At 39.0% G+C, this 22,510-nt stretch overlaps 1 protein-coding gene across 4 annotated transcripts in view; it reads left to right on the forward strand.

Moving 5' to 3' along the window:
• The window catches only part of Kitl (kit ligand), an 84,802-nt gene that overhangs the window by 55,342 nt on the left and 6,950 nt on the right, over nt 1–22,510 (forward strand). For 2 of the 4 annotated variants that reach the window (XM_006513314.4, NM_013598.3), the window contains exons 4-9: nt 5,779–5,949; nt 9,018–9,174; nt 9,901–9,984; nt 16,391–16,500; nt 17,197–17,264; nt 18,240–18,315. In XM_006513314.4, coding sequence (XP_006513377.1) covers nt 5,779–5,949; nt 9,018–9,174; nt 9,901–9,984; nt 16,391–16,500; nt 17,197–17,264; nt 18,240–18,279 — 630 coding nt within the window. In that variant the 3' untranslated portion in view covers nt 18,280–18,315. The remainder of the gene's footprint in view (nt 1–5,778; nt 5,950–9,017; nt 9,175–9,900; nt 9,985–16,390; nt 16,501–17,196; nt 17,265–18,239; nt 18,316–22,510) is intronic. The other 2 variants (NM_001347156.1, XM_006513315.3) reach the window with 1 other exon arrangement.

A 22,510-nucleotide genomic window follows, 5' to 3' on the forward strand; every position in this document is an offset into this window, starting at 1 on the left:
GAATTTCGAATACTGTTTTAAATAGCTCTTTAGCATACTTACTTAACAGCACCGAGGCTCAACTTAATAAACATGGTTAAGACACCATTTAGAGGATGTAAACCAATTGCTGTCTGATAGAAAAGAAAGAACCGCACGTAATCTTCAATTGATGAAGAGCCACAATTAAAAAAGAAAGTTTAAAAGAACAGATGCCATTGAATGTAATAAATTGTATTTAGCTTACAGTATGCCAAGAATAATCATTTACTTTATAACCTACCAATGGAATAGTTTACCTTCCTTACATTGTTGAAAATCCACTGTGTATTTCATACCTACAGCAAATTCTAAATGTTCACCCATAGCATATGGTGATAAGTACCTACCAAAGAGTATTGACTCCAGCATTCACCAAGCACAGATTAGAGATCTCTCTCTCTCTCTCTCTCTCTCTCTCTCTCTCTCTCTCTCTCTCTGATGGACGCACTGAAAGAGCAGATGGACGGACTTGCCTAGAACTCCACGTGAGGTGGACTGGGACTATGAACTGGGTCTGGCTGAGGGGCCATTCATAGACCTGTCCCAAGAAGTAGCATGCATTTATCCCGCCCAGGTTGATTACCATCTTAGATTGAGGATTGTCCATCTCTTTTATTCAAACAAGAAAAGGCAAAGTTAGCTGAGTAAGACCTGAAGATCCAAAAGAATTGTTCAGGGAGGACTGACAGCATCATCCCCAAAACCCTGGTCATCCAAGAGGAGTTAAGGTTTTGGGAAGTATATACTAGCCATGTCAAGTCCTAACATTTTATAAAGCACTTTTATAGGAAAGTTTAGATTTACCCACCTATGGGATTTTATTGCTGTTGCCAAGCATTAGATAGAGGCTGGGTCAATACTCCTTGTGATTATCGTTCAGAATTTACCAGCCAGGGCTTTTCTCCCTCTGAATCTGATTGATATTGACAATATACCAAATTTAGACCCACTAAGCAAGCAGGTAGCTACAAAGTATGCTTTGTTTGCCATGAGTCCCATGAATTTTATGGTGACCACAAAGAGACTGTACATTGGAAACTGATGTGGAATAATATGTCAGATTCTGAGAAGGCAAAAATATGTCAGACTTAGCAAGCCCTAAGATAGTTCTGCCACGTTTTCATAAGATAGTTCATGCATGGCTCAAATTGCCCAGTTCTGATAGTGCAGTGTGGCTATATCACACACCTCACAGAACTCCTTGCATCTTCATTTTAACATTTGTTTGCCCTTTGGAGTATGTGGGATTTTTCATCATTGCCCCTCAAAAGCAGTTGTATTCCTACTTGTGTGGAGATTACTGGTAGTTATTTCTGTCTTTCATTGTATCTTTTATTGAGTCATGTAGTAAAACCATGCATTTGGTACTCATGGTATACTAAAAAAAAATCCCCGAGGAAGTTCATAGCGAAATCATTAGTGGTCATGATCGGCTCATAGTCCAGCGATGTTGGTTTGATGTCATGGAGTCAGTTGGCATTTTAGATGACTACGTGTTGCAAATATATAAGAGTACAGAGCACATGCTGTGCTAGGAGTCTCACACAGGCCTGCTCCAATTAACCCAGAGGATGGAAGTCAGAAGGTTGCAGAAAAGAAGATGAGATTGTATGAAGTATGGCGTCAAGAAAGAAAAAAAAAACAAAACAAACAAAAGAAAACAACAACCACCACCACAACAAAACACTGCAGGCAAACTTTCCTATTCAAAGCAGCCTTTACTTTTTCTTTTAATAGCTCTATATATGGATTGGGGTGGGGGGGAGTCAAATTACATGTCCTTCAGAAATCTGAAATCTGCATGTTGTCTCTGACATCTTGCATTACTGTTAACTTTCTTGATCCTTCACATTCCTTCAGTGAAGGAGAGCATTCTATCCTCTGTGCTTCTAGTGGCTGTTGTAAGTTAATATTTGTTTTAAAGTATTTAAGTTTTAAATGGCCCCTGAAAGATAAGAGGAGTAATAATGCCATTTTAAGGCAGCGGAAAAAAGGATTCTGTCTGTGACTTTCACAACACTTAATCATCTATTTCATAATCATAAGCTTGGAAGAATTAAAAAGCAGACCTCCGATCCTCTCACAAATGAAATATTCAATTGTGTTTTGTTTTCTTTGCAAATCATTGACTATATTTAATTAGAAAGAAAGAAAGAAAGAAAGAAAGAAAGAAAGAAAGAAAGAAAGAAAGAAAGAAAGAAAGAAAGAAAGAAAAGAAAAGAAACTTCTTGAGGTTCTAGTCAAGACTGGTTCCCCCTGCCCCCTCTCCTAGGCAGGAAGGTCAAAAGAGGCCAACACTAAATATGATCTGTTGATCTGTTTACTTTTGTTCTCTTATGAATAGATCCAAGAGCCTCAAAAAGCTGCTGCATAGCTGAATAAACAAATTAATGAATGTACAGGACCAAGTTAAAGATACAGCCTTTTCAAAAGAACTGTAGTACAAACAATAATGACTTGAATAAAATAAAATAGCACAGGCTTAGAAATATGTGAGCTGTTAGCAGGATACCCAAGAATTTATAGTAAGCCTGGTGTGTTTCTCTAATCGCAATACTTGGGAGACTTTGGCAGGAGGATCACAAGGTGGCAGCTTATCTGGACTTCATGGCAAGATCCTGTTTGTGTACCAGGGTGGGGAATGGGGATAATAAGGCAAGAATTGATGGATTTATGTCAAAATTTTAATATTATTATTAAGACAAGTTGTCCCTATGTTTGAAAGAATAAACCTTGGGAAATCCTGTCTCTCAGACCTTACTGTGAAAATTACATGTCCTTCAGAAATCTGAAAGCTGCCTGTTGTCTCTGACATCTTGCGTTACTCTAAACTTTCTTAATCCTTCACCTCTGTGAAAATGAGTGAGGTTATGCGTTAATAGAAGATGTAATGTCAATAATAAAGCTGAACAGAAGGGATAGTAACTATTATAGAACTGCCCAGGTTAAAAATAAGGAACGAGAGAGCACAGGCCTGTACTGTAACTAGGGGTCTTTTGGGGGCACAGAACAAGAGAAGAGAGAAAGAACATTTTCTACTTAAAAGGAACAACCACAAGATAAAAGGAGTGCCTCAATTAAAAGTTCAGAAAATTGATTGTGTCTAGAGGTCCGAGCAGATCAGCAAGAGTATCGGTCACATGATTTTAAGATCATAATACATGGAATCTATTATCCTTGTAAAATTGAATAGCCGTGGCTGATTGTACATCTTGGTGGAGGCTACTGTATTGTTTGATTGCTACACAAATGGCATCATGGCATGTGCTGCCACCATCCTATCACGTGCTCAGATGGCCGCCACCTAAAAGAAATTATCGCCGCCCAATAGGAGAGAAACTCACAGAGTGAGTCACCATGAAAGGGCTTTGCAAGGGACTTACTGGCTTGATAATAATATAAATAGGAATTTGCCTGGGCTTCCGATAAATGGGGTTTGAGCAAAACAAAGAACATGTTCTAGATGTACCTGAGAAACACAAAGACTCTCAGAGCTGAGTTAAGGTGAGTTAGTGACCACACGGTCTCCCTTGTCACCTTTTGCTTGTTCTTCTTTTCTTTCCCATTCCCGTTTATGATGCTTGGAATTGAACCCTGGGCCTTGCGCAAGCTAGGCAACTTGCCCTGTCATTGAGCTACATTCTCTGCTGCCCTTGTATGTTTGTTTATTTCTTTCCTGAAACCAAAGGCAACATTCTAAAATGTTTAATGCTTGCCTGTAGGAATTGGAGCATACCAATCTTTGTATAAACCAATTTCATTTTTTTCTATATTATGTTAGTTAAAACTGTTCTGTGAAATAAGTATAAAATAGCTCTATAATTTATAATAACTTAACAAATTACTTGTTTCCACCTGCTGGTTAATAGGGAAATTAGATTTATTAGTTGGACTGATTTTATGTGACATTAATTACTGTGAGTACTCTGATAATAAAGAATGCAAGTTTTGAAGAACAACTGGGCCAAAAATATCAACCCAAACAGAGAATTCCATCTTTCTGATTAGTAGATCTCTATTACAAAGTAGTTCATTAAGCAAAACTCCTAGTCTACTATGGCATTTTTAATGTTGTGATGAAATTTCTAGAGAACCAGGCACGGCATTTACAACTACAGCTTCTGGGACTTGGAGTTAGAGGATTAGGTGTGTAAAGCCAGTCTAGGCTACTTCAAGACTATCCTGAGCTACAGGATGGAGCATTGTCTCAACAAGTCAAGGGCTGAGCATCTTTCTCAGTGTTAGAGGACTTGCCTGGCAGGAGCAAAGCCCTAAGATTGATCCCTGGTACTTGTAGGGTGAGTGTCCTGATAGAAATGTGCGTTGTCTCATATCCTACATAATGGCCTTGATTGCATCTTTTGGCACACAAAGTACCAAATAGTTACTCTTTTGTGTTTTGCTAAGAGTGATGATGTGGAATGGAGGGTATTTTTTGTAATTCATTTTTTTTAAAGCGTTTAAAGTTTTTATGTTGATGAACGTTTGCTTGCATGTATGTTCAGTATGCGTTTGCCAGGCACCCTCAGAGGCCAGAAGAGATCAGTGGGCTCCCTGGAACCGGAGTTAGAGATGTTTGTGAGCTGTCCTGAGGATGCTGGGAAGGAAACCTAAGTCCTCTGCAAAAGCAACTAGTGTTCTTCAACCACTGATTCTTATCTCTGGCACCTATTTAATTCATTTTTCCATTCCTTCGTATGTCCTTTTAGCACACCGTTTCTGAGCAACCCCAGCATGCTCTGGAATGCTCTATAGAGGAACCATGAAGAATAAGACTGTTTAAAAATGTTGATCTCACGAAACCTATGTTCCACTTGTCCACACAATCTCCTTCATTTCCGTGTTCTACATGTGCTATGTGTGATTCTGAGTTTATGTTGTTTGCCTGGAGTCTGTCAGCTAGACCTGAGTGCAGTTAGGCTTGATGCTAGCTTTCAGCATCTATCTGAGCGGGCAGAACGAGCTACAGGAGAGGCCCCTGTGCTTGGATTACTGTTCTGCTATCGCAACCTTGAAATCTGAAATCGTTTTTGAGCAAATTGTCAAATGGTAATTTTGAACAAGAAATACACTTACTTTCCTTTTGCACTCACTCCCACAAATAACACAAGCTGGTACTTGCCACTCAAGTTCGTCTATTCGGGTCTCAAATCACATCCCTGCCCACGTGAATTTATCTATTGAGAAGCCTTGAAATCTATCAAGACTTTAAGGTTAATTGGTTTTAAACTGGGAGTTCCTTCAACACTAAGACTCCCTTTCCTAGTAGGGTTTTTTTTTTTTTTTTTTTTTTTTTTTTTTTTTTTTTTTTTTTTTTTGGTAATCCTGTCTGTATTTGAAAACGTAAGTGACTAAGCCATAAGTAATCTTCCACGGAATTAAAGTCCATTAGTACGTGAACTGTGTGTGTGTGTGTGTGTGTGTGTGTGTGTGTGTTTGGGGTGGGGGAGTGTCAGGAGGTAAGAATTAGCTGTTGGCCAAGGAAGAGAAGGTAAGGTATACAAAGCTGGTTTAATTTTGGTTTAATGTCCTTCCATGGCAGGACAAAAATCATGACCATTTCCTCTGATCTCTATTCATTTGTTTATTTTGAATTGTTAACTCTGTCTTGAGCAAGATATGGATTGACCCCTCCTGTGTTCTGAGGAAATCCTTTGTCCTGCGGTCAGTGAGTAAAGTGCTGAGAGACTTGAAGAGCCCCCTGAATCTGCCATAGTTATAATAGATACTTTTGTCTTCTCTTTGAATTTCTTCCAGCCTAGTCATTGTTGGCTACGAGATATGGTAATACAATTATCACTCAGCTTGACTACTCTTCTGGACAAGTTCTCAAATATTTCTGAAGGCTTGAGTAATTACTCCATCATAGACAAACTTGGGAAAATAGTGGATGACCTCGTGTTATGCATGGAAGAAAACGCACCGAAGGTAACTTGGTATTCATCAGAATTGTTCTTTTCTTATACTTCTCTAAGACCTTTCCTAAGCAATGGTATTGGGAAGATGAGAGCCTCCTTGTTTTGTGTTATTTTAAACTATAAACTTTTATTTAATTTAAGGATAGTTTAACAAGAGTCTATTGTAGTTTTACTGCAATACTGAAGTGGCTATTAAGACCTAAATATTGACAACTAAGGTGAAAATATAGTATCTTTACACAGTAATCCTAAAAACAATTTGGCTTGTGCCTTAAATTTTGTTTCATACCTCAGTGAAGTTCATACTATCTTCCTAGTAAGTTATAAGTGTATTCAAGAAGACCAATAGAGTCAACTAACCTGAACCCTTGGCAGGTCCCAGAGACTGAACTACCAGCCAAAGAGTATACATGGGTTGGACCTAGGCCACCTGCACATATTAGTACATGTATAGCTTGATTTTCATGTGGTTCCCTGAACAATTGAAGCAGGGACTGTTCCCAATTCTGTTGCCTGCCTGTGGATCCTGTTTCCCCTAACTGGGCTGCCTTGTCTGGCCTCAGTGGAAGAGGATGTGCCTAGTTCTGCAGTAATTTGGTGTGCCAGGGTAGGTTGTTAGCCCAGGGGAGAGAGTTACCCTCACAGGAGAAGGGGAGAGAAGGTGGGGAAGGAATTGTAAGAAGTGGGTACTGGGAGGAGGGGGTCTTTACATCAAGATGTAAAGAGAATAAATTAATAAAATGTTGTAAGTGTATTGAAAACAAATGTTTCTCTTGGAGAACTTACTCAAACTACTTGCCCCATATCAATAATACTTCAACTACTGTGCATTTTTGTTCCTGGGGTCATTGGGTCTGCACATGACCCTAGTTTGGTGTCTGAGCCTATGGAATAGCCGTATATCCTAGAACTTAAGGAATGAACAGTAAGAGGTTCAAAGTCTAAGTCTGTTCTTATTCAGCCTTACATACTTGACTGTACTTTATGCCATTTAGAGAACAGCGGCATGATCCCTTCCCAAAGAATCAACAATAGAGTATCTTTAATGCCAGACCAGGCAAAAATAAGTGTAGGCACATCTTGATGCTGTTATTTGTGGTACTGTGTCTGTAATAGACTAGACCTTGGAGTAGCTAATTGAGAAGATTTCAACCCCTTTGTGGGGTTCAAATGGCCCTTTCACAGGGGTCCCATATAAGTTATCCTGAATATCAGATATTTACATTATAATTCATAACAGTATCAAAATACAGTTATGAAGTAGCAATGAAAATAATTTATGGTTGAGGGTCATCACATCATGAAGAATTGTATTAAAAGGTCATAGAGTTAGGAAGGTTGAAAAACACTGGTCTAATTGGATACAGGACTCGGCCAGCTTAGTGCTGTCTCTTCTCACAGTCCTTGCCTTATTAATAGTTTCTTCATGACCCCTGATCATTTCTGTTGTTTCAGTTTCTGATGTCTGAAGTTAGAATAGACCTTGGACTCCACAATGTGTGTTAGCATTGCCTGATCTATACCCACCATGCTACTATTGCAGGCACAATGTCATTGCATTTATAGCATGTAGGAATCTTAAAAAGAACAGGTACAACAGAAGGCTATCACAAAGGGAATAATATATGTATTGGGGATTTAAAGATGAGTTGTGTTTAATAAATGGCAGCGTGGGCTAAAGCATGACAAATAATAAAGGATGTGTGTTTGCTAGCCATGGCATTTTTACCAGATCACTAGAAATTATAGATATGTACTATGAATAATATATATTATTTATGTTACAACCCTAACATAGAACTATTGTTTGAATGTTTAAATTTTATATAAGTTAATCATACTATTCTTATTTTTATGTTGTATTTCTGTCATGTTGCATTGTTTATAAGATATGCTCTGCTTATATATATATATATGTATATATAATATATATATATATATATTAGTTAATTTTTTGCTGTTTATAAAATATTCCATTATTATTGAGAATATCACTATTTATCAAGCCACATATCCATTGGTTGATGGAAGGGTTACAAATAATTCTGGTAAAAGTTTCTTAGTCTTATGACAGAGTGAGCAGGAGAGTTTTACTAAGGTCTTTACCTGTGAGTAGAAATTCTAGACCAATGTATAAGGGTTTCCCGTGGGGCTGGAGAAATGTCTCAGCAGTTAAGAGCATTTACTGTTCAGGCAAAGAACCAAGTTTAGTTTTTAGAACTCATGATGAGCAACTCACAACCATTTGTAATTCCAGGTCCAGAGGACATGATACCGTCTTTTGGACTCCATCAGTATCTGCTCTCAAATATGTACATACCACCTCTGCCACGTCAACACATGCATATACATAATTTTAAAAATTAAAAATTGAAGAAGTTTGCATCAATTCTTATTCTTCTCTGTACTTAGTATGTCCAGTTGTAAATTCCTGGAATATGTGTTATAGAGGAATGCCTTTTAAAAGCTAATACTCAAGCCAGGCAGTGGTGGCACACACCTTTAATTCCAGCGCTTAGGAGGCAGAGGTAGGCGGATTTCTGAATTCAAGGACAGCCTGGTGTACAGAGTGAGTTCCAGGACAGCCAGGGCCCATACAGAGAAATCCAATCTTGAAAAAACAAACAAACAAACAAACAAACACAACAAACAACAAACAACAAAAACAACAAACAAACAAACAAAAAGCCTCAACCAACCAAACAAACAAAAACTAATACTCATATTGTAATAAGCAGTTTTACAATTCTTAATTTGGGGGGGGGGGTCATTTCATTGTCCTATTGCCAAGACCTTGTCCTATCCCATTGTCCATTGTTCCTTCTGCTTTGTTTATTGTCCCCTTGTAACCTCGGTCATGAGTTGAGTCTGAAATTGACCTGATACCATCGTTATTCTCTGTAGCCATTTTGAGTTGAGTCTAGTGGAGTAGCTGTTCAAAAACTGTTGGCTTGCAGAGTTCAAATACCTGAATCCTTGAGGACCCAGTCAATAGTGCATTATCAGTCAAGTCTATGAGTTATTTGAAAACTAGGAACTTTCTCATTTGTTTGTTTGCTTATTTATTTATTTGTCTAGAATATAAAAGAATCTCCGAAGAGGCCAGAAACTAGATCCTTTACTCCTGAAGAATTCTTTAGTATTTTCAATAGATCCATTGATGCCTTTAAGGACTTTATGGTGGCATCTGACACTAGTGACTGTGTGCTCTCTTCAACATTAGGTCCCGAGAAAGGTAAGGCATTCAAGCATTTCCTGTTTCACTGTTCGTAGTAAGATTGAACTTTTATAAGCTTCCCCTGCTGGATGAACTGAATGTGTTGCTAGAGAAAGAATTTGTGTGTTTTTCTGATAAAAAAATAAAAGCAGATATCAATGACTGCCAATGATGTTCATCGAGCATGAGAGATACATCCGTTTCTAAGACAGCAAGACTCAATATTTCTGAATTGAAGAATTGTGTGAGTTAACAATACATGATGGTGGCTCACAGGTTTTCTCACTCTGATATTTGCTAGGAGAATAGAATGATGTCATTCCTCATCCCCAGCATCCCTTAATGTTCATGTCTCATACCTTTTCCTTAAGGGTCTATCTCTGAGACTTGAGTTCTGAGCCTCACCAGTTCATTCTGGATCCCAACTCTCCCTGAGCTGGGTCCCTATGATGGAACTAACTTCATTGCTTTCCTTTAAAATCATGATGGGCTACCACCAGCTCTTCACTATTCACGTTTCTAAGCATGGTATTGTATGCAATAAGCCATCACTCCAAGATGACTATGGCACATCTCTTGACAAAACTGAGCAGCTGAACTGAGTATGAAATAAATAGGAACTGCATAACCTAGACTTGGGAGGCAGACCCAGCACATACAGTGATATTGCACTTCGCCTTTGGGGGACTCTGTGATTCATATAAATCACCATGTAACACTGACACATTATTGCTTTCTATTTAGATTCCAGAGTCAGTGTCACAAAACCATTTATGTTACCCCCTGTTGCAGCCAGCTCCCTTAGGAATGACAGCAGTAGCAGTAATAGTAAGTACACGTATCTGATTTAATGCATGCATGGCTCCAAGTATCCCCTATAGGAGTGTTGCATGGACTTAAACCAAGTTTATAAATGATTACTAATAATACTGTTCTGTTGCTGTTATTCCTTGTATGGTCTTCCTGACAATTAAATATCTGGTTTGGAGAATCGGATCTCCCTGGAGGTTATGAAGACCATGAAGGAATTAGGCCAATAAACTTTCTGCTAAGGTTATTTTAAATAAGGTACGAAATTAATTGAAAAAAATTACGACAGAGGCCTTCTTTTGAATCATTGTAGGCTTAAAATAAACTCTGTGGAGAATGTCCCTGATCACAATGGACTTTTAAAATTTCAAGTGCATGCGCTAACTCTCAACACTTTCAAAGATATTTTCAGTTTTGCGTCTCCATATTTACTAGTGCATGTTTGGAAATTTGCTGACACTGTTATACTACTTAAGAATGCGTGTTGGAGAGGAATGGACTTGTTTCCCTGAAATTTCTGTCCCCTTTGCCCTAGAACCCATGTTCCTGGAAGACTGACGTATTTGCAAGTCTGTGCCATGATCAGTATAAAGATTCTTGACTCTACTGTGTATATTCGGTCTCTGTTTGCACAGATTCACCATAGCTTATTCAATCTTTAAAAGAAAAATCTCTGAAGTACATGCTTGAGAATGTTTTTCTACCAAAGCTTTACCTGGACCTAAAATAAAGCTATATATAGTCTTTTTATCCCTCTTTTAAAAAAATCTATACATTTCACAGTGTAGATATTTAATACATCCAATGGAAGGATGCTGCCAGATCTCCCTGGCTAGCAGTCTACCATGTCCAATGTTTTCACGATGGTCTTCCAAAACAGAAAATTGTGAATTGCACTCATATAACATATCAGATCTGACACATTCCACAAAGGGACTGGACCTGGTGTGCATGTGTCATCTTTTCTTTTGTCTACTCATCTTTCCAAAGGAGCCATTTTTAGCATCTTAGATGCTCCATTCCTGTTTCCTTGATATTAACGTTTACCATTTTCATCCTCCATATTTTGCTTTTAACTCACTTAACCTGTCCCAGATTCTTAAGTTGGAAAAATGACATTGTTGATGTTAAGCTAATTTCTTTCCTTAAAGGGTGAAAAAAATGCCCTTGCACCACTGTTAACTGAGTCACACTCATTTTTGTATATTGTTTTTCTATTGCTTTTCAAAACTATGCATACGTGCATTGTTTTGTTCTTTCTTGTTTTTTTGTTTTTGTTTTTGTTTTTCTTAAACAAATTCTTAGTTTGTAACCAGTCTGGCTTCAAATTTGTAATCAGCCTGCCTCGGCCTCTGAAGTGCTGGGGTTACAGGCCTGTGGTGCCACGCCCAGCTGCCTTGGGTATTTCAGCTCTTCCTATTTCATGTCATTATGACTGACCTTGGATCTGTCAGTTTTTCCACTTTCTGGTTCCAGTTTTTATCCTCTGTTTCTTCATTCAAGCCCTGTTCTTCTCAGGGATCCATATCCTCTCTATTTGAGCTTCACTATCTCCCTGTGTTATTTATAGTAACTTTTGGAACTAAATTGTACATTTTCACTTATAACATTTTTCTTAGAGTTAATATTATTGCATTGGTTAGTACCCTTCAAGAAAGACGTGGGCCTTCCCTGAACCAATTTATTGTGTTTTTAAATGTCATACTCTTAAGCCATAAACTCCCATATTTAGCTTTCAAATGGTTGTTTGAAGCAACTATATATCCTTTCAAGTAGAAAAATATATGTTACATTTTATGTTATTTTTGTACCTTCCATTCTGTCCTCAGTCCACCCTTCTAACCTGATGTTAACTCTTTTCAGGAAGTAGAACCCCTTTAGTATTTCCTGTAAAACAGATCTATTGGCAACAAATCTCTTTTCCTTTCTTTGAGAAATGTCTGTACTATTTGCTGCACCAAGAGGTACTTTTTACTACATAGCAAATTCTGGGTTAATAAAATTTCCTTTTATTCCTTTAAAGACACTATGGCATTTTCTTCCACAGATACTGTATCTGAAATGCAAAAATCACCATTGTATTGCTTTTTTTTCTGTACTCTATACTGGACATATTTTACTTTATGCTGTTTTTCCTCTTCCTCTTCCTTTTCTTCTTCTTCCTCCTCCTCTCCCTCCTCCTTCTCCTTCTTCTTCTTTTTTTTTGGAATTTTTGTGCAGAGATGTTCCCTCTTCATACCAAGACATATTCTTTTTTTTTTGTCTTACATTCTTACCACCTAAGTTGAACATGTATTCCATCTTAGCATTTAATCTCTCTCTCTCTCTCTCTCTCTCTCTCTCTCTTTCTCTCTCTCTCTCTCTCTCTCTGTCTCTCTCTGTCTCTGTCTCTCTCTCTGTCTCCCTGGCTGGGGTCAGATATTTCTCTAAACAATCAGTAATTTTTTAAGCATATGTTATACATTGAGGCTGTTATATTATTAGATAGCTTCTGAATTTTGTAGCATTCTTTTAGAAGAAGTTGAGTTTCACTTGGTGAGAGGTTCATTTCCTTATAGATAAGCTTCATCTTCCTTTCCAGGATTGTTTTAAAACTTGGTTAGGGATAAGGGCACAGGGTTGGGCGATGAAGATGGGGTGGGTGGCAACTTCATTGTTAAGGTTGGGAATTTTGAGCTGTTTCTAGAGTAATATGACTATTGAACAATCTGTGCAGGAGACTTTTTTCATTGCCATGAGACTATTAGTGTGTCTGCTTGCTTAGAGTTGTGTTTTTGCCAGATTTTGTTATGTGTCTCCCTGGGCATGTACAGATTATTATTTGTCTAGTAGATTAATTAAAACTCATCAAAAGGTTTGTGATGTTTCTTACATACAGCTTATTTCCACCAGTATGACTATCCAAATTTACCCAACTCAACAACCCTGAACTTCCATCTCTAGAGAGAGCTGTGAGCCTTAGTGAATGGAGTCCTGTCTTCCCAGACTAGAGAAACCAAATGTTAGAAATTAAATCACTAATGGGTCTCAGTTTGTATATTTCTTTCTATTTAGCAATTACATATTTGTTCTCTCTGTGAGCTAACTTGTGAAAATAGATGTTTCATATAATGTATTGAATATTATAATTATGTAGTTTGAGAAGGCTACAACCACCACAATTAGAAACAAAAGAATGTCCTACTTACCAATGTCAAGAAAAACCTGACTGCAAAATCAAATACTATTTAATCCTTTACTTATTAATTTATTTTGCAAGGTGGACATCCTTTTATAGTTTTCCTCCCCTCCCTCATCCTTATTTATTTTGCCCCTTCTTCTTTCATTTGTAAAACACAGGTCTTACATATCACAGCTTGGCTATGTATGATGTCACTCATGAGTTAGATAGCAATGCATAAAGCAATCTACTGTGGTGCTCACATTCATATCAAAGAATGTGTTACCTAACAGGAATCATCATGGAAGTATCTAATGTATTGTTTCACTCATAGCATAAAGAAAAGCAAACTGGGGAAGAGTGGTCAGGAGAACTTGAAAAAAGCATCATAGTTTGTTGGGATAAGTCATATCACCTATGACAATCAGAGGACCAAGACTTATGAGAGATATGAATATCTAAAGGGGAGAGTTGGAATAATACACAGGCCTACTATTTATATGAATGAGATTATACTTACAGAGTAAATAGTAGCATTCTGTATTCTCAAAACACTCAAGTTCGAGAGCCTTTTAAACAGCATTGAAGTAGTATTGTGCATCGTTTTCAGCACATCTTCTAGAGACCTGTTGTACATCAGAATACCTGAACACATAATAGCATGATGGGTGACCTTGGGCAAGTTGCTTAAGCTTTGTAAATCCTTAGTCAATTGGTGTATAATAATCTCCTTTTCATAGGATTTCTGTGAATTTAAGAGTCAGGATTCATGTGCATGGGGCCATCCTTAATGGCTTATAAGTGTTCATCATCAACACTGAAGGCAACTGGACACTGTGGGACAAAACGATGGTGGGCCAGTGACTGAAGGGTTTGGGATCTGACTCACTTGTCTGTTTCCTAAGTGCTGAGAGAGGCATTGCTATGGAGTTATTAAAGCAGGCAAATGGCCTAAAAAGGAACTCAGCAAGATGAGCACCATTTTCTGTGCTCTGGTGTTTTCCAGATGTTGATTATTATGACTCATAACAATCAGTCCATAAGCTATTTCACCCATGGACAGGTTTTAGTAATAAGGAGACACAACCCTTGCTCTAATCACCCAAGGATAAAGGATAATGCAGGGGCTGTCCAGGTCAGCTCTCTTTCCCTCAAGCTCTTGGCAGACAATCGCTGTAGAAAGCAGGGGAGTTCTGTAATGTGCATGGGCTTTGGTTCAAATACCCTTCATGCGGGCTCTGAGGCATCCATTTCTGCTGGAGAGCCCTGGTCGAGGTGCTGAAGTTCTCCCAAGAGATAGTGTAAGCTAGCCTTTTTTGATAAAGATATCCTCTCTCTCTAAGCATTATTAGCATGCCCGGAAGAACTGAGGCCAGGTTTCCAACCATGAAATAATAGGAGCAGCAATGAGCTCTGGAGAAAGACTATCACCCCTTTTCTTCCCCCTGTCTTTAGGGTCCCTAAATGGGAATGTTGCTGTATTTTAGACACTACAACTTGTGTTGAGCAGTAGTAGTTCCAGTGTGAACAGTCCCAGTAGACAGTAGTGGCCACAGCAGGGGAATACAAATGCAAATAGCCAACTTATTTATTGGTAGACTGTGATGTACATCACACCTTTGGTCATTCTCAATCTCTTTGAGACTAAGGTAGCTATTTTGCTTTGGAGAGATAAATGAATATCGGTTCCCAATTTGGGATGCCTAAAACATGCCTATCCTGAGGCTGTAGTATGATGTGGCAGGCCAGAGAACTGTTAGTTTTGTCGTGAGGAAGCAGTTTATTGTTATGTTGGTGGATGACAATATTTCAGACAGCTCCCCCACACAACCCCTGCATCTCATACTGAGCACCCATCCCTAAGCATTCCCTCTAACACGCATGCGCAGGAAGGAGCTCACGAACAAATGTGATTTGGGGAGGACAGGAAATGGGGAATTAGGAAATTCTCTCCTTGGCATCCACAAGTATTGGGAGGAATAGCAGAGCCCTGTTCTCACTATAGTAGATATGATTTGTTTCTTACCTTCTAGAATAAACCTATGAGTTTTTCCCCTTATCAACATGGGGTGTACCTACACAGTGGATCTCCTCCTTGGAGGGGTGTTAGCTGCTAAGTAAGTAATTGTAAGCTCACCTTGTGACCAAATTCCTGTTACAAAGCTACTTAAAAGCAGTCCCTCTACCTTGATCCTGTTTTGATTTGTGGCCTGTAGTTGTTGGAAAGGTATAATTTCTTTGAAAGGGAATTTCAGGCTAGCAAATGCTCCAGTATTTCCAAATAGGGAAATTGTTCTTTATAAATGAGTCCTCTAGGGAAATCGGTCCTAGTCTGGCTCACTTTGGGAGAAAGACCATCGTGGGACTCATTCAACTTCTCAAGGCAAAACAAGGCCAGGGAAGGTATCAACAGTCAGGGCCATTTATTTTTTTAACTAAAGTGTTATTTCCTGCAGGATGACACTGGTGGCTTTAGTCATTCTTCAGAGTAGTTTCAAACTTTCCAATGTAAAATGAAAAACAAGAAAGAAATTCCTGCTCCCCTGTGTGGACTGAGGGTGTGAGTGAGCCAAGAGCCCCAAGTTTAAGGCTGCTTAAAGTGCTGTATCTGCAGGATGCATTTAATGATTTGCTGTCTGCATCAGACTAACCCTAGCTGAATGCGTGCAGAATCCGATCCATCTTGCAAAGTTCTTTTAAATTGGGGGTCAGAATGCTAAGAGCAAGACAGCTAAATAATATTAAGGTAATCGATTAGAGAAAAAAGATTTGCTTGATGGTAGAAATCTTTTCTGCTCAGGAATATATCAAGCCTGGATTCCAAACATGCATGAACCTTAACTGCATTAAGTCTCTTCCTGCCTGTTGGATTTCTTCTTCTTCTTCTTCTGCTTCTTCTTCTTCTTCTTCTTCTTCTTCTTCTTCTTCTTCTTCTTCTTCTTCTTCTTCTTCTTCTTCTTCTCCTTCTTCTTCTTCTTCTTCCTCCTCCTCCTCCTCCTCCTCCTCCTCCTCCTCCTCTTCCTCTTCCTCTTCCTCTTCCTCTTCCTCTCCTCCTCTTCCTTTAAACACTTTTGTCTTTTAGAGATTATATGGACTTACACTGCTTGCAGAAACAAAATTGAACAGAAAGCCCTGCTTCATTTTTTTGAAAACTGTAAAAGGCTGTGCACGTCATTATGGAATCCTTTGGGAGCAACCTCAACCTATCTGGCAGACCTCTGGAATACAGCTGAGTTCTTTACCACCATGTTCTTTGATTTGCAGGGAAAGCCGCAAAGGCCCCTGAAGACTCGGGCCTACAATGGACAGCCATGGCATTGCCGGCTCTCATTTCGCTTGTAATTGGCTTTGCTTTTGGAGCCTTATACTGGAAGGTGAGCATTGTTTTTCTTTCTACCTCATCATCAACTTTATATACTTGTTTTATATATATACACATACACACACACACACACACACACACACACACACATATATATATACATATATATATATATACATATATATATATATATATATATGGCACTTTTTCAAAAAATTTGAAGAAACAATCATTCTTACTATAACATAGGGCCTCAAAGAAATTCAAACGTTAGGGAAGTGTCCACCATTGTGCATTGGAGGTGTGTCCCCTACTACAGACAAGGCACACTTAAGGGCTGGGGCCCAGTTTAATGGTCTGAATTAAATATAAAAAGAAAGAAAAAATATCAATACTCATATGCTGTGCTTTACAGCCAAACAGATGTGCCTTTCTGTGGCTGCTCTTTTGAGTGCCCTCTCTTTTGTGGTCTTACTGGTCTGTCTAAAATTCCAAAGGTGCCAAATCATGATGACTCTGCATTAATAATTATCTTTTTAATTTGATTGCTATTTATAGAACAGCCTATGAACACTGAGCTGCCCGGGCTTTCACTGTACACACCCACAAATATTTTGATTGCTAAAAGACAAGCACCGGTGACGGTGGCTCAGTTGCCTTTAATAGTAACAGTGTAGAGTGCTGACCTCAAGAATTGCAGCCGTCACTGGGGTTTCTACAATAGGTGTCACTCTTTTTGTTTTTCCAGAAGAAACAGTCAAGTCTTACAAGGGCAGTTGAAAATATACAGATTAATGAAGAGGATAATGAGATAAGGTATTTTGTTCTCCTAACTGTGTGCTCCAACAAGCTTGGTGTCGTCCTTTCTCATGCTGTGCCTATGCAGGACTCTAACATCTGTAGGGAGGTGTTCTTTAAGGAGATGTTCCGAGATGGGCTGCACCTCCCATTCAGTGTGTTCCAGATGTGTCGTAATTTCTGGCCTTCCACTGTGTCTTCACTCTTACGTCTTTACCTATGAATAGTGTCTGGGAAGGCACATTTGCCTAGGTTCCCTTTTCTATTGGTGTCCTTACATCCTTTGGAGATCGCCTTTCTCACCTGTGTCTGGTGTCTCTATTATGTGTTGGCTGAGTGGCGATGATCACACTCTTTTTTTGTCTTCGGCTCTGTGAATACATTCTCTGTCGTGTTATTTCTGAAATCTCTGTTTGCGATGCTGCTTCCTGTTCACCAACACTACATGCCTTTCCCTGGCAGCCTTCGATCTAACTTTTCACTTTATTCTGAATCTCAGATCCCTTAGTTTTCTCGAATGCTTTTAGTATTTTACCTACAGCTAAATAAAACCATTATCTTAAGATGTTTTCCAACCTCCTGTAATTGACAGTGATGCCTCTTTCACCATTCCCTCCAGCTCTTTCTTTTGTACCTTCGATTATAATTTTCAGCATGGTATTTTCTCTGTCTGTCAGCACACACACTCGCACACACGCATGCATGCACATGCACACATGTGTATACACATAAACATAACATATAAGCATTTTCAGTGTAATTTTAAAAAAGTATGTCAACAGATAATATCCACACAAAATCACTTCTCTTCCCTCTAGGACAGGCATGAAGATAAGTTTCCTCTGTGTATGGGTCCTTCCCACCCCCACGCCCCCTGCAATCTTTTGCTACTCTGTCTGCTGCCTTTCTAGAATAGTCTCTTACAGTGCCTGCCTCTCCCTGAGCTTTAGAATCTGCCCAGAAGCAAACGGGATGTTTCTTGTTGTTTTTCAGTATGTTGCAACAGAAAGAGAGAGAATTTCAAGAGGTGTAATTGTGGACGTATCAACATTGTTACCTTCGCACAGTGGTAAGTTGCTAGAAATCAAGCTACAAGAGCTTAAGAGAAGCAAAGAAAAATTTAAAAGCGGACATTGAGAAACAAACTGTGTTTTTATGTCCTTGATAGGACTGATTGCTCAATGGTAGCTGAAATTGTTACACAGTTGAGCCCCGAGCCTCTAACTGGCAAATCTCTGGTTTTAAAAGGTGGGCAGTGTTGGTCCGTATTAGTGGGTTCATTTTAGAGGGGAGATGCATGAAGTATTAATCTTTGATAGCTAACTTGGAGTTAGAAGAAAACGGCAAATTAGGAATGAAAAATAAAGAGATAGTATTTTAACGCAACCAATTTTGATTAGGTATGGCTACTATCAAACAACAGGGACCCATTTGCTAGATATTTAATAAAGAGTATTTTCCCACCACTTAAAAAAACAGTGTCTTATAGCGGAATAAAACTTTCAAGCTAAAAGTCCAGTTGGTGCTGGCCTCCTCATAAATAAGCCAGATCTCGGTTCAGAATCCAGAATATACTGAGGATAAACTAAGAACAAAATCTGATGTGATTGTGTGATTTGGGGTAGGGTATACTGTGCAAGAAAGGTGAATATGGGATGGTTGGAGCGGGTGGATGGATGCTTATTATCACTTGGCATGGTTGGAGCAGGCCTGGTTGGAGCAGGCAGATGTTTGTTATCACCCACACCATCTACTTTCCTGGCTGTCAGGCACAGATGTGGTTGGTGGGACACCTGGAAAGGTATCAGCTTGATCCACTATCAGTTCAACCTTTGACTCCCTTTACCTCTAGCACCTGGTCATTACTGATTGCCGACCCTTGCCTGCGTTTTCCACAGCTGATGGCAATGCCTGCTCCTCTCCCGGAATCCTCGGTTCTTCCTACACACCTTATTTCTGATCCAGCGTCTGCCGAACTGTCCTCTCCTTTCCTTATAGGTCTCTGTCCTCTCAGCTGTCACCCTGTCCCAGATTCCAAAATTACCTCTAGACTGAATCTTCCCTGGGGTACCTGGGTCATAGTCTCTGCCTCTTGCTCTAATAACTCCTTTTGATTGGCGTAAAAGACCATTTTTAACCTGGACTTAGCATGAGGTAATAATTGCTCCACATACCTTTGGCTTTTGCCTTCAGCCATCCCTGTGACTGCCACATGCAGCAGGACCATGAGTCTCTTATCTGCTCCCATCCCAGCTTCTCTAGGGTCATCCCCATCTAACAACCGAAGTAAATTGAGTCCTTTTTATTTTCTAAAATGGTATCCTCTGAGCTGAAATTATTGTTCATTTCAGAAACCCTGTTCTCTGCCTTTCAGCCCCAGCACAAGCCTCAAACTTTTCTTTTCTGCATCTGCCATTTCAGTCCCTTTAGGCCAGTCATTTACATGTCACACCTTACATGGTTAATTGCGTCTCAAAAGCTCTGATGATATCTGCTCTTCTTTGGTTTGGGGATTGCATTTCAGCGATCCTGTGGTTTCAATGATGGCATTTGCCCTGTGACTTTCAGATTACGATGGCGTGCCCAAGCCACTTGCTTAGGAGGAGTAGGATCGATGACATCCTAGAGCAAACATAATCAAATGATGTATGAATACTTCAACTAGTCTCAGAACGTGTAAGGACAGGAGCTGGGTCTGTCTGATTTGCACCTTATCCCCAGCACTGAGCTCACTGCATGTATAAAATGGACTCTAGATGAATGTTTGTTGAATGAGTGAATCAATGTGGCCAAGTCTAAGAGTGAACATTGCATAGGTAATTCTCCAAAAGAAATAAAATTTGAAGACAAAAAGAACAGTCTTTTAAAAACAAGGAAATAATGCAAAAAAAAAAAAAAGAATTACATGATGAACTAGATACAAGAGAAGTTTCCTTTTTAAAAAACTGCTGAAGTTGCATTTGTGGAACATGAAACATGAAGATATTTAAATTCCATTAAAAGCTCACGTTGTCACCTAAATGATATTAATTATCTCTACAGAAGGTAATGAGAACTCATGAAGTGGGTTGTATGCAGTACAGATTAAGAGAGAGGAAATAAAGTAAAGATAACCTTCATTAAAAGTTTCATCTGTACTGTTTCATTATATATAGGGAGACTGTATTCTTTATCCTCTCAAGGTATTGCTCCAACAAGCTATAAAAGGGACTTTGGTGTGTGCAAGACACCATTGCACAGTTATGTCCTCATTGTAACTCTGGCCCACAAAGGGAATTACTACAGAACTGTTTTTTTTTTTAAGTAAATATATTTACAAAGTTCAGAAATAAATAATGGACTTTGCAAAGGCTGCACAGTAAGAAGTTAGAGATGAGACCACTGCATCTAGAAGTAATCTAATTTTTTTCACAACCCTGGATATTGATCTGGACAACATTCTATAGGGTTGTGCTAGGTCCACCCACATGCAGTCTCTCTTTGACAAGGTGGAGAAGTCACTGATGACTGGAGAAAGGCTTGGCTCTATCATTGACAGAGGTGATGTTTACATTAGATACATCAAATGGTGGGTGGTAGGATTTCATTAGCAATAGAAAGGGTTAAATACTGCACATGGTATAGACAGAGGAAGGTCTCAGAGTATAAACTGTGCTACAAAGCCACAGAAGTTGTACAAATGGACTCCAGTGAAAGCCTGTCTTAGTTAGGGTTTCTGTTGCTGTGATGAAACACTGACTAAAAAGCAAGTTGGGAAGAAATGGTTTATTTGGCTTTTGCCTCCATATCACTGCTCATCATCAAAGGAAGTTGGGGCAGGAACCAGGAGGCAGGAGCTAATGCCGAGATCATGGAGGGGTGCTGCTTACTGGCTTGCTCCTCATGGCTTGCTCAGCCTGCTTTTTTATAGAACTCAGGACCACCAGCCCAGGGATGGCACCAGCCACAATGGACTGAGGTCTTCCCCCAACGATCACTAATTGAGAAAATGTCTTACAGGCTTATCTACAGCCTGAGGCATTTTCTTAGTTGAGCTTCCCTCCTCTTGGATGACTTTAGCCTATATCAAGTGAGCACAAAACTATCCAGTGCACAGGGTCAGTCTTGAGTGGAAGGAGTGGACATCAGTTTGAAAGCAGGTTTGAATTCAGGAAATTATAGTTTACGTCCTATTAAGTAGTGTGAAAGCCGTTTGAGGGGTTAGAAAATACTAATAATCCCATCAGGGCAGAGACAGAGGAAAAGCCATCAGATACCGGTGAGAGCAGAGGAATAGAGGTTTGAACTGGACATAGAGGTTAGACCAGGAGAATGTTCTTCTATTCAGATGGGAGTGAATGAGAACTTGGGTCAGGGCCATGGCAATTAAAAAGATGGACCACTTTTAGAAACATTGTAGTAGAAGAATCAGCCAGTCTTTACTGGTAGACTGTGTAGCTCTATGAATCTCAGAGATGATTTGGAATTTAAGAAAGAAAGGATGATGGTGTTATTAAAAGAAATGGGATATCTGGAGTCAAGAGAGGGAGCTGTTGATAAATATTGATAGTTCTGAGAAGATACCACATGTAGTGACATCAAAGTATGGAGACCACCTTGGGCTGGGACAGTAGACTAGGATTTGAGAGTCATCTACACAGAATCCTATTTGAGACCTTGGGGGGGGGGGGAACCACTGTTATCTCAAAGAGAAGGCTCAGGCTGGCTGATGGAAAATAAAATGTATTTTTTCATTCATTTAGTTACTTTCAGTTATCTTTCCATGGTAGGTGAAAATAAGTTATTATAATTTCAAAAACATTTAACCATATACATATATTTAATAATTTCAACATATAATTTTAAGTGTTTCTGAAGTTACAATATGTAACACATATTTTATTGTGTATACACACATATATACATTATAATTTATATATATTATACATTGTAATTTATACATACAAAAACATACATGTAAGTAGAACGTTGTAAAGAAGACTGAAAACAGAGCAAAATATAAATTTTCCTGTAGATCTGCTACAATGGGAGAAATAGGTCTGAGAATTAGTAAGAGGTCAATTTTAAGCTAAGCCTGGACATTTAGGGCACAGGCTTTGAAATGGTAGATAAATAGTCATGGAGGCCCCGATTGCTTGACTAGATACTTTTTAAGTCTTGTTGGTGAGCTTTCTTTCATTCCTGCATTATAAAGCCAGAGGACTAGAAAAGGTTAGCTGAGTCCTGAGTTCAAGCCTTGGCTCTTCAACTAGCTGTATGTAGTA

Source organism: Mus musculus, chromosome 10 (genome assembly GCF_000001635.26).
Source record: "Mus musculus strain C57BL/6J chromosome 10, GRCm38.p6 C57BL/6J".
NCBI lineage: Eukaryota > Metazoa > Chordata > Mammalia > Rodentia > Muridae > Mus > Mus musculus.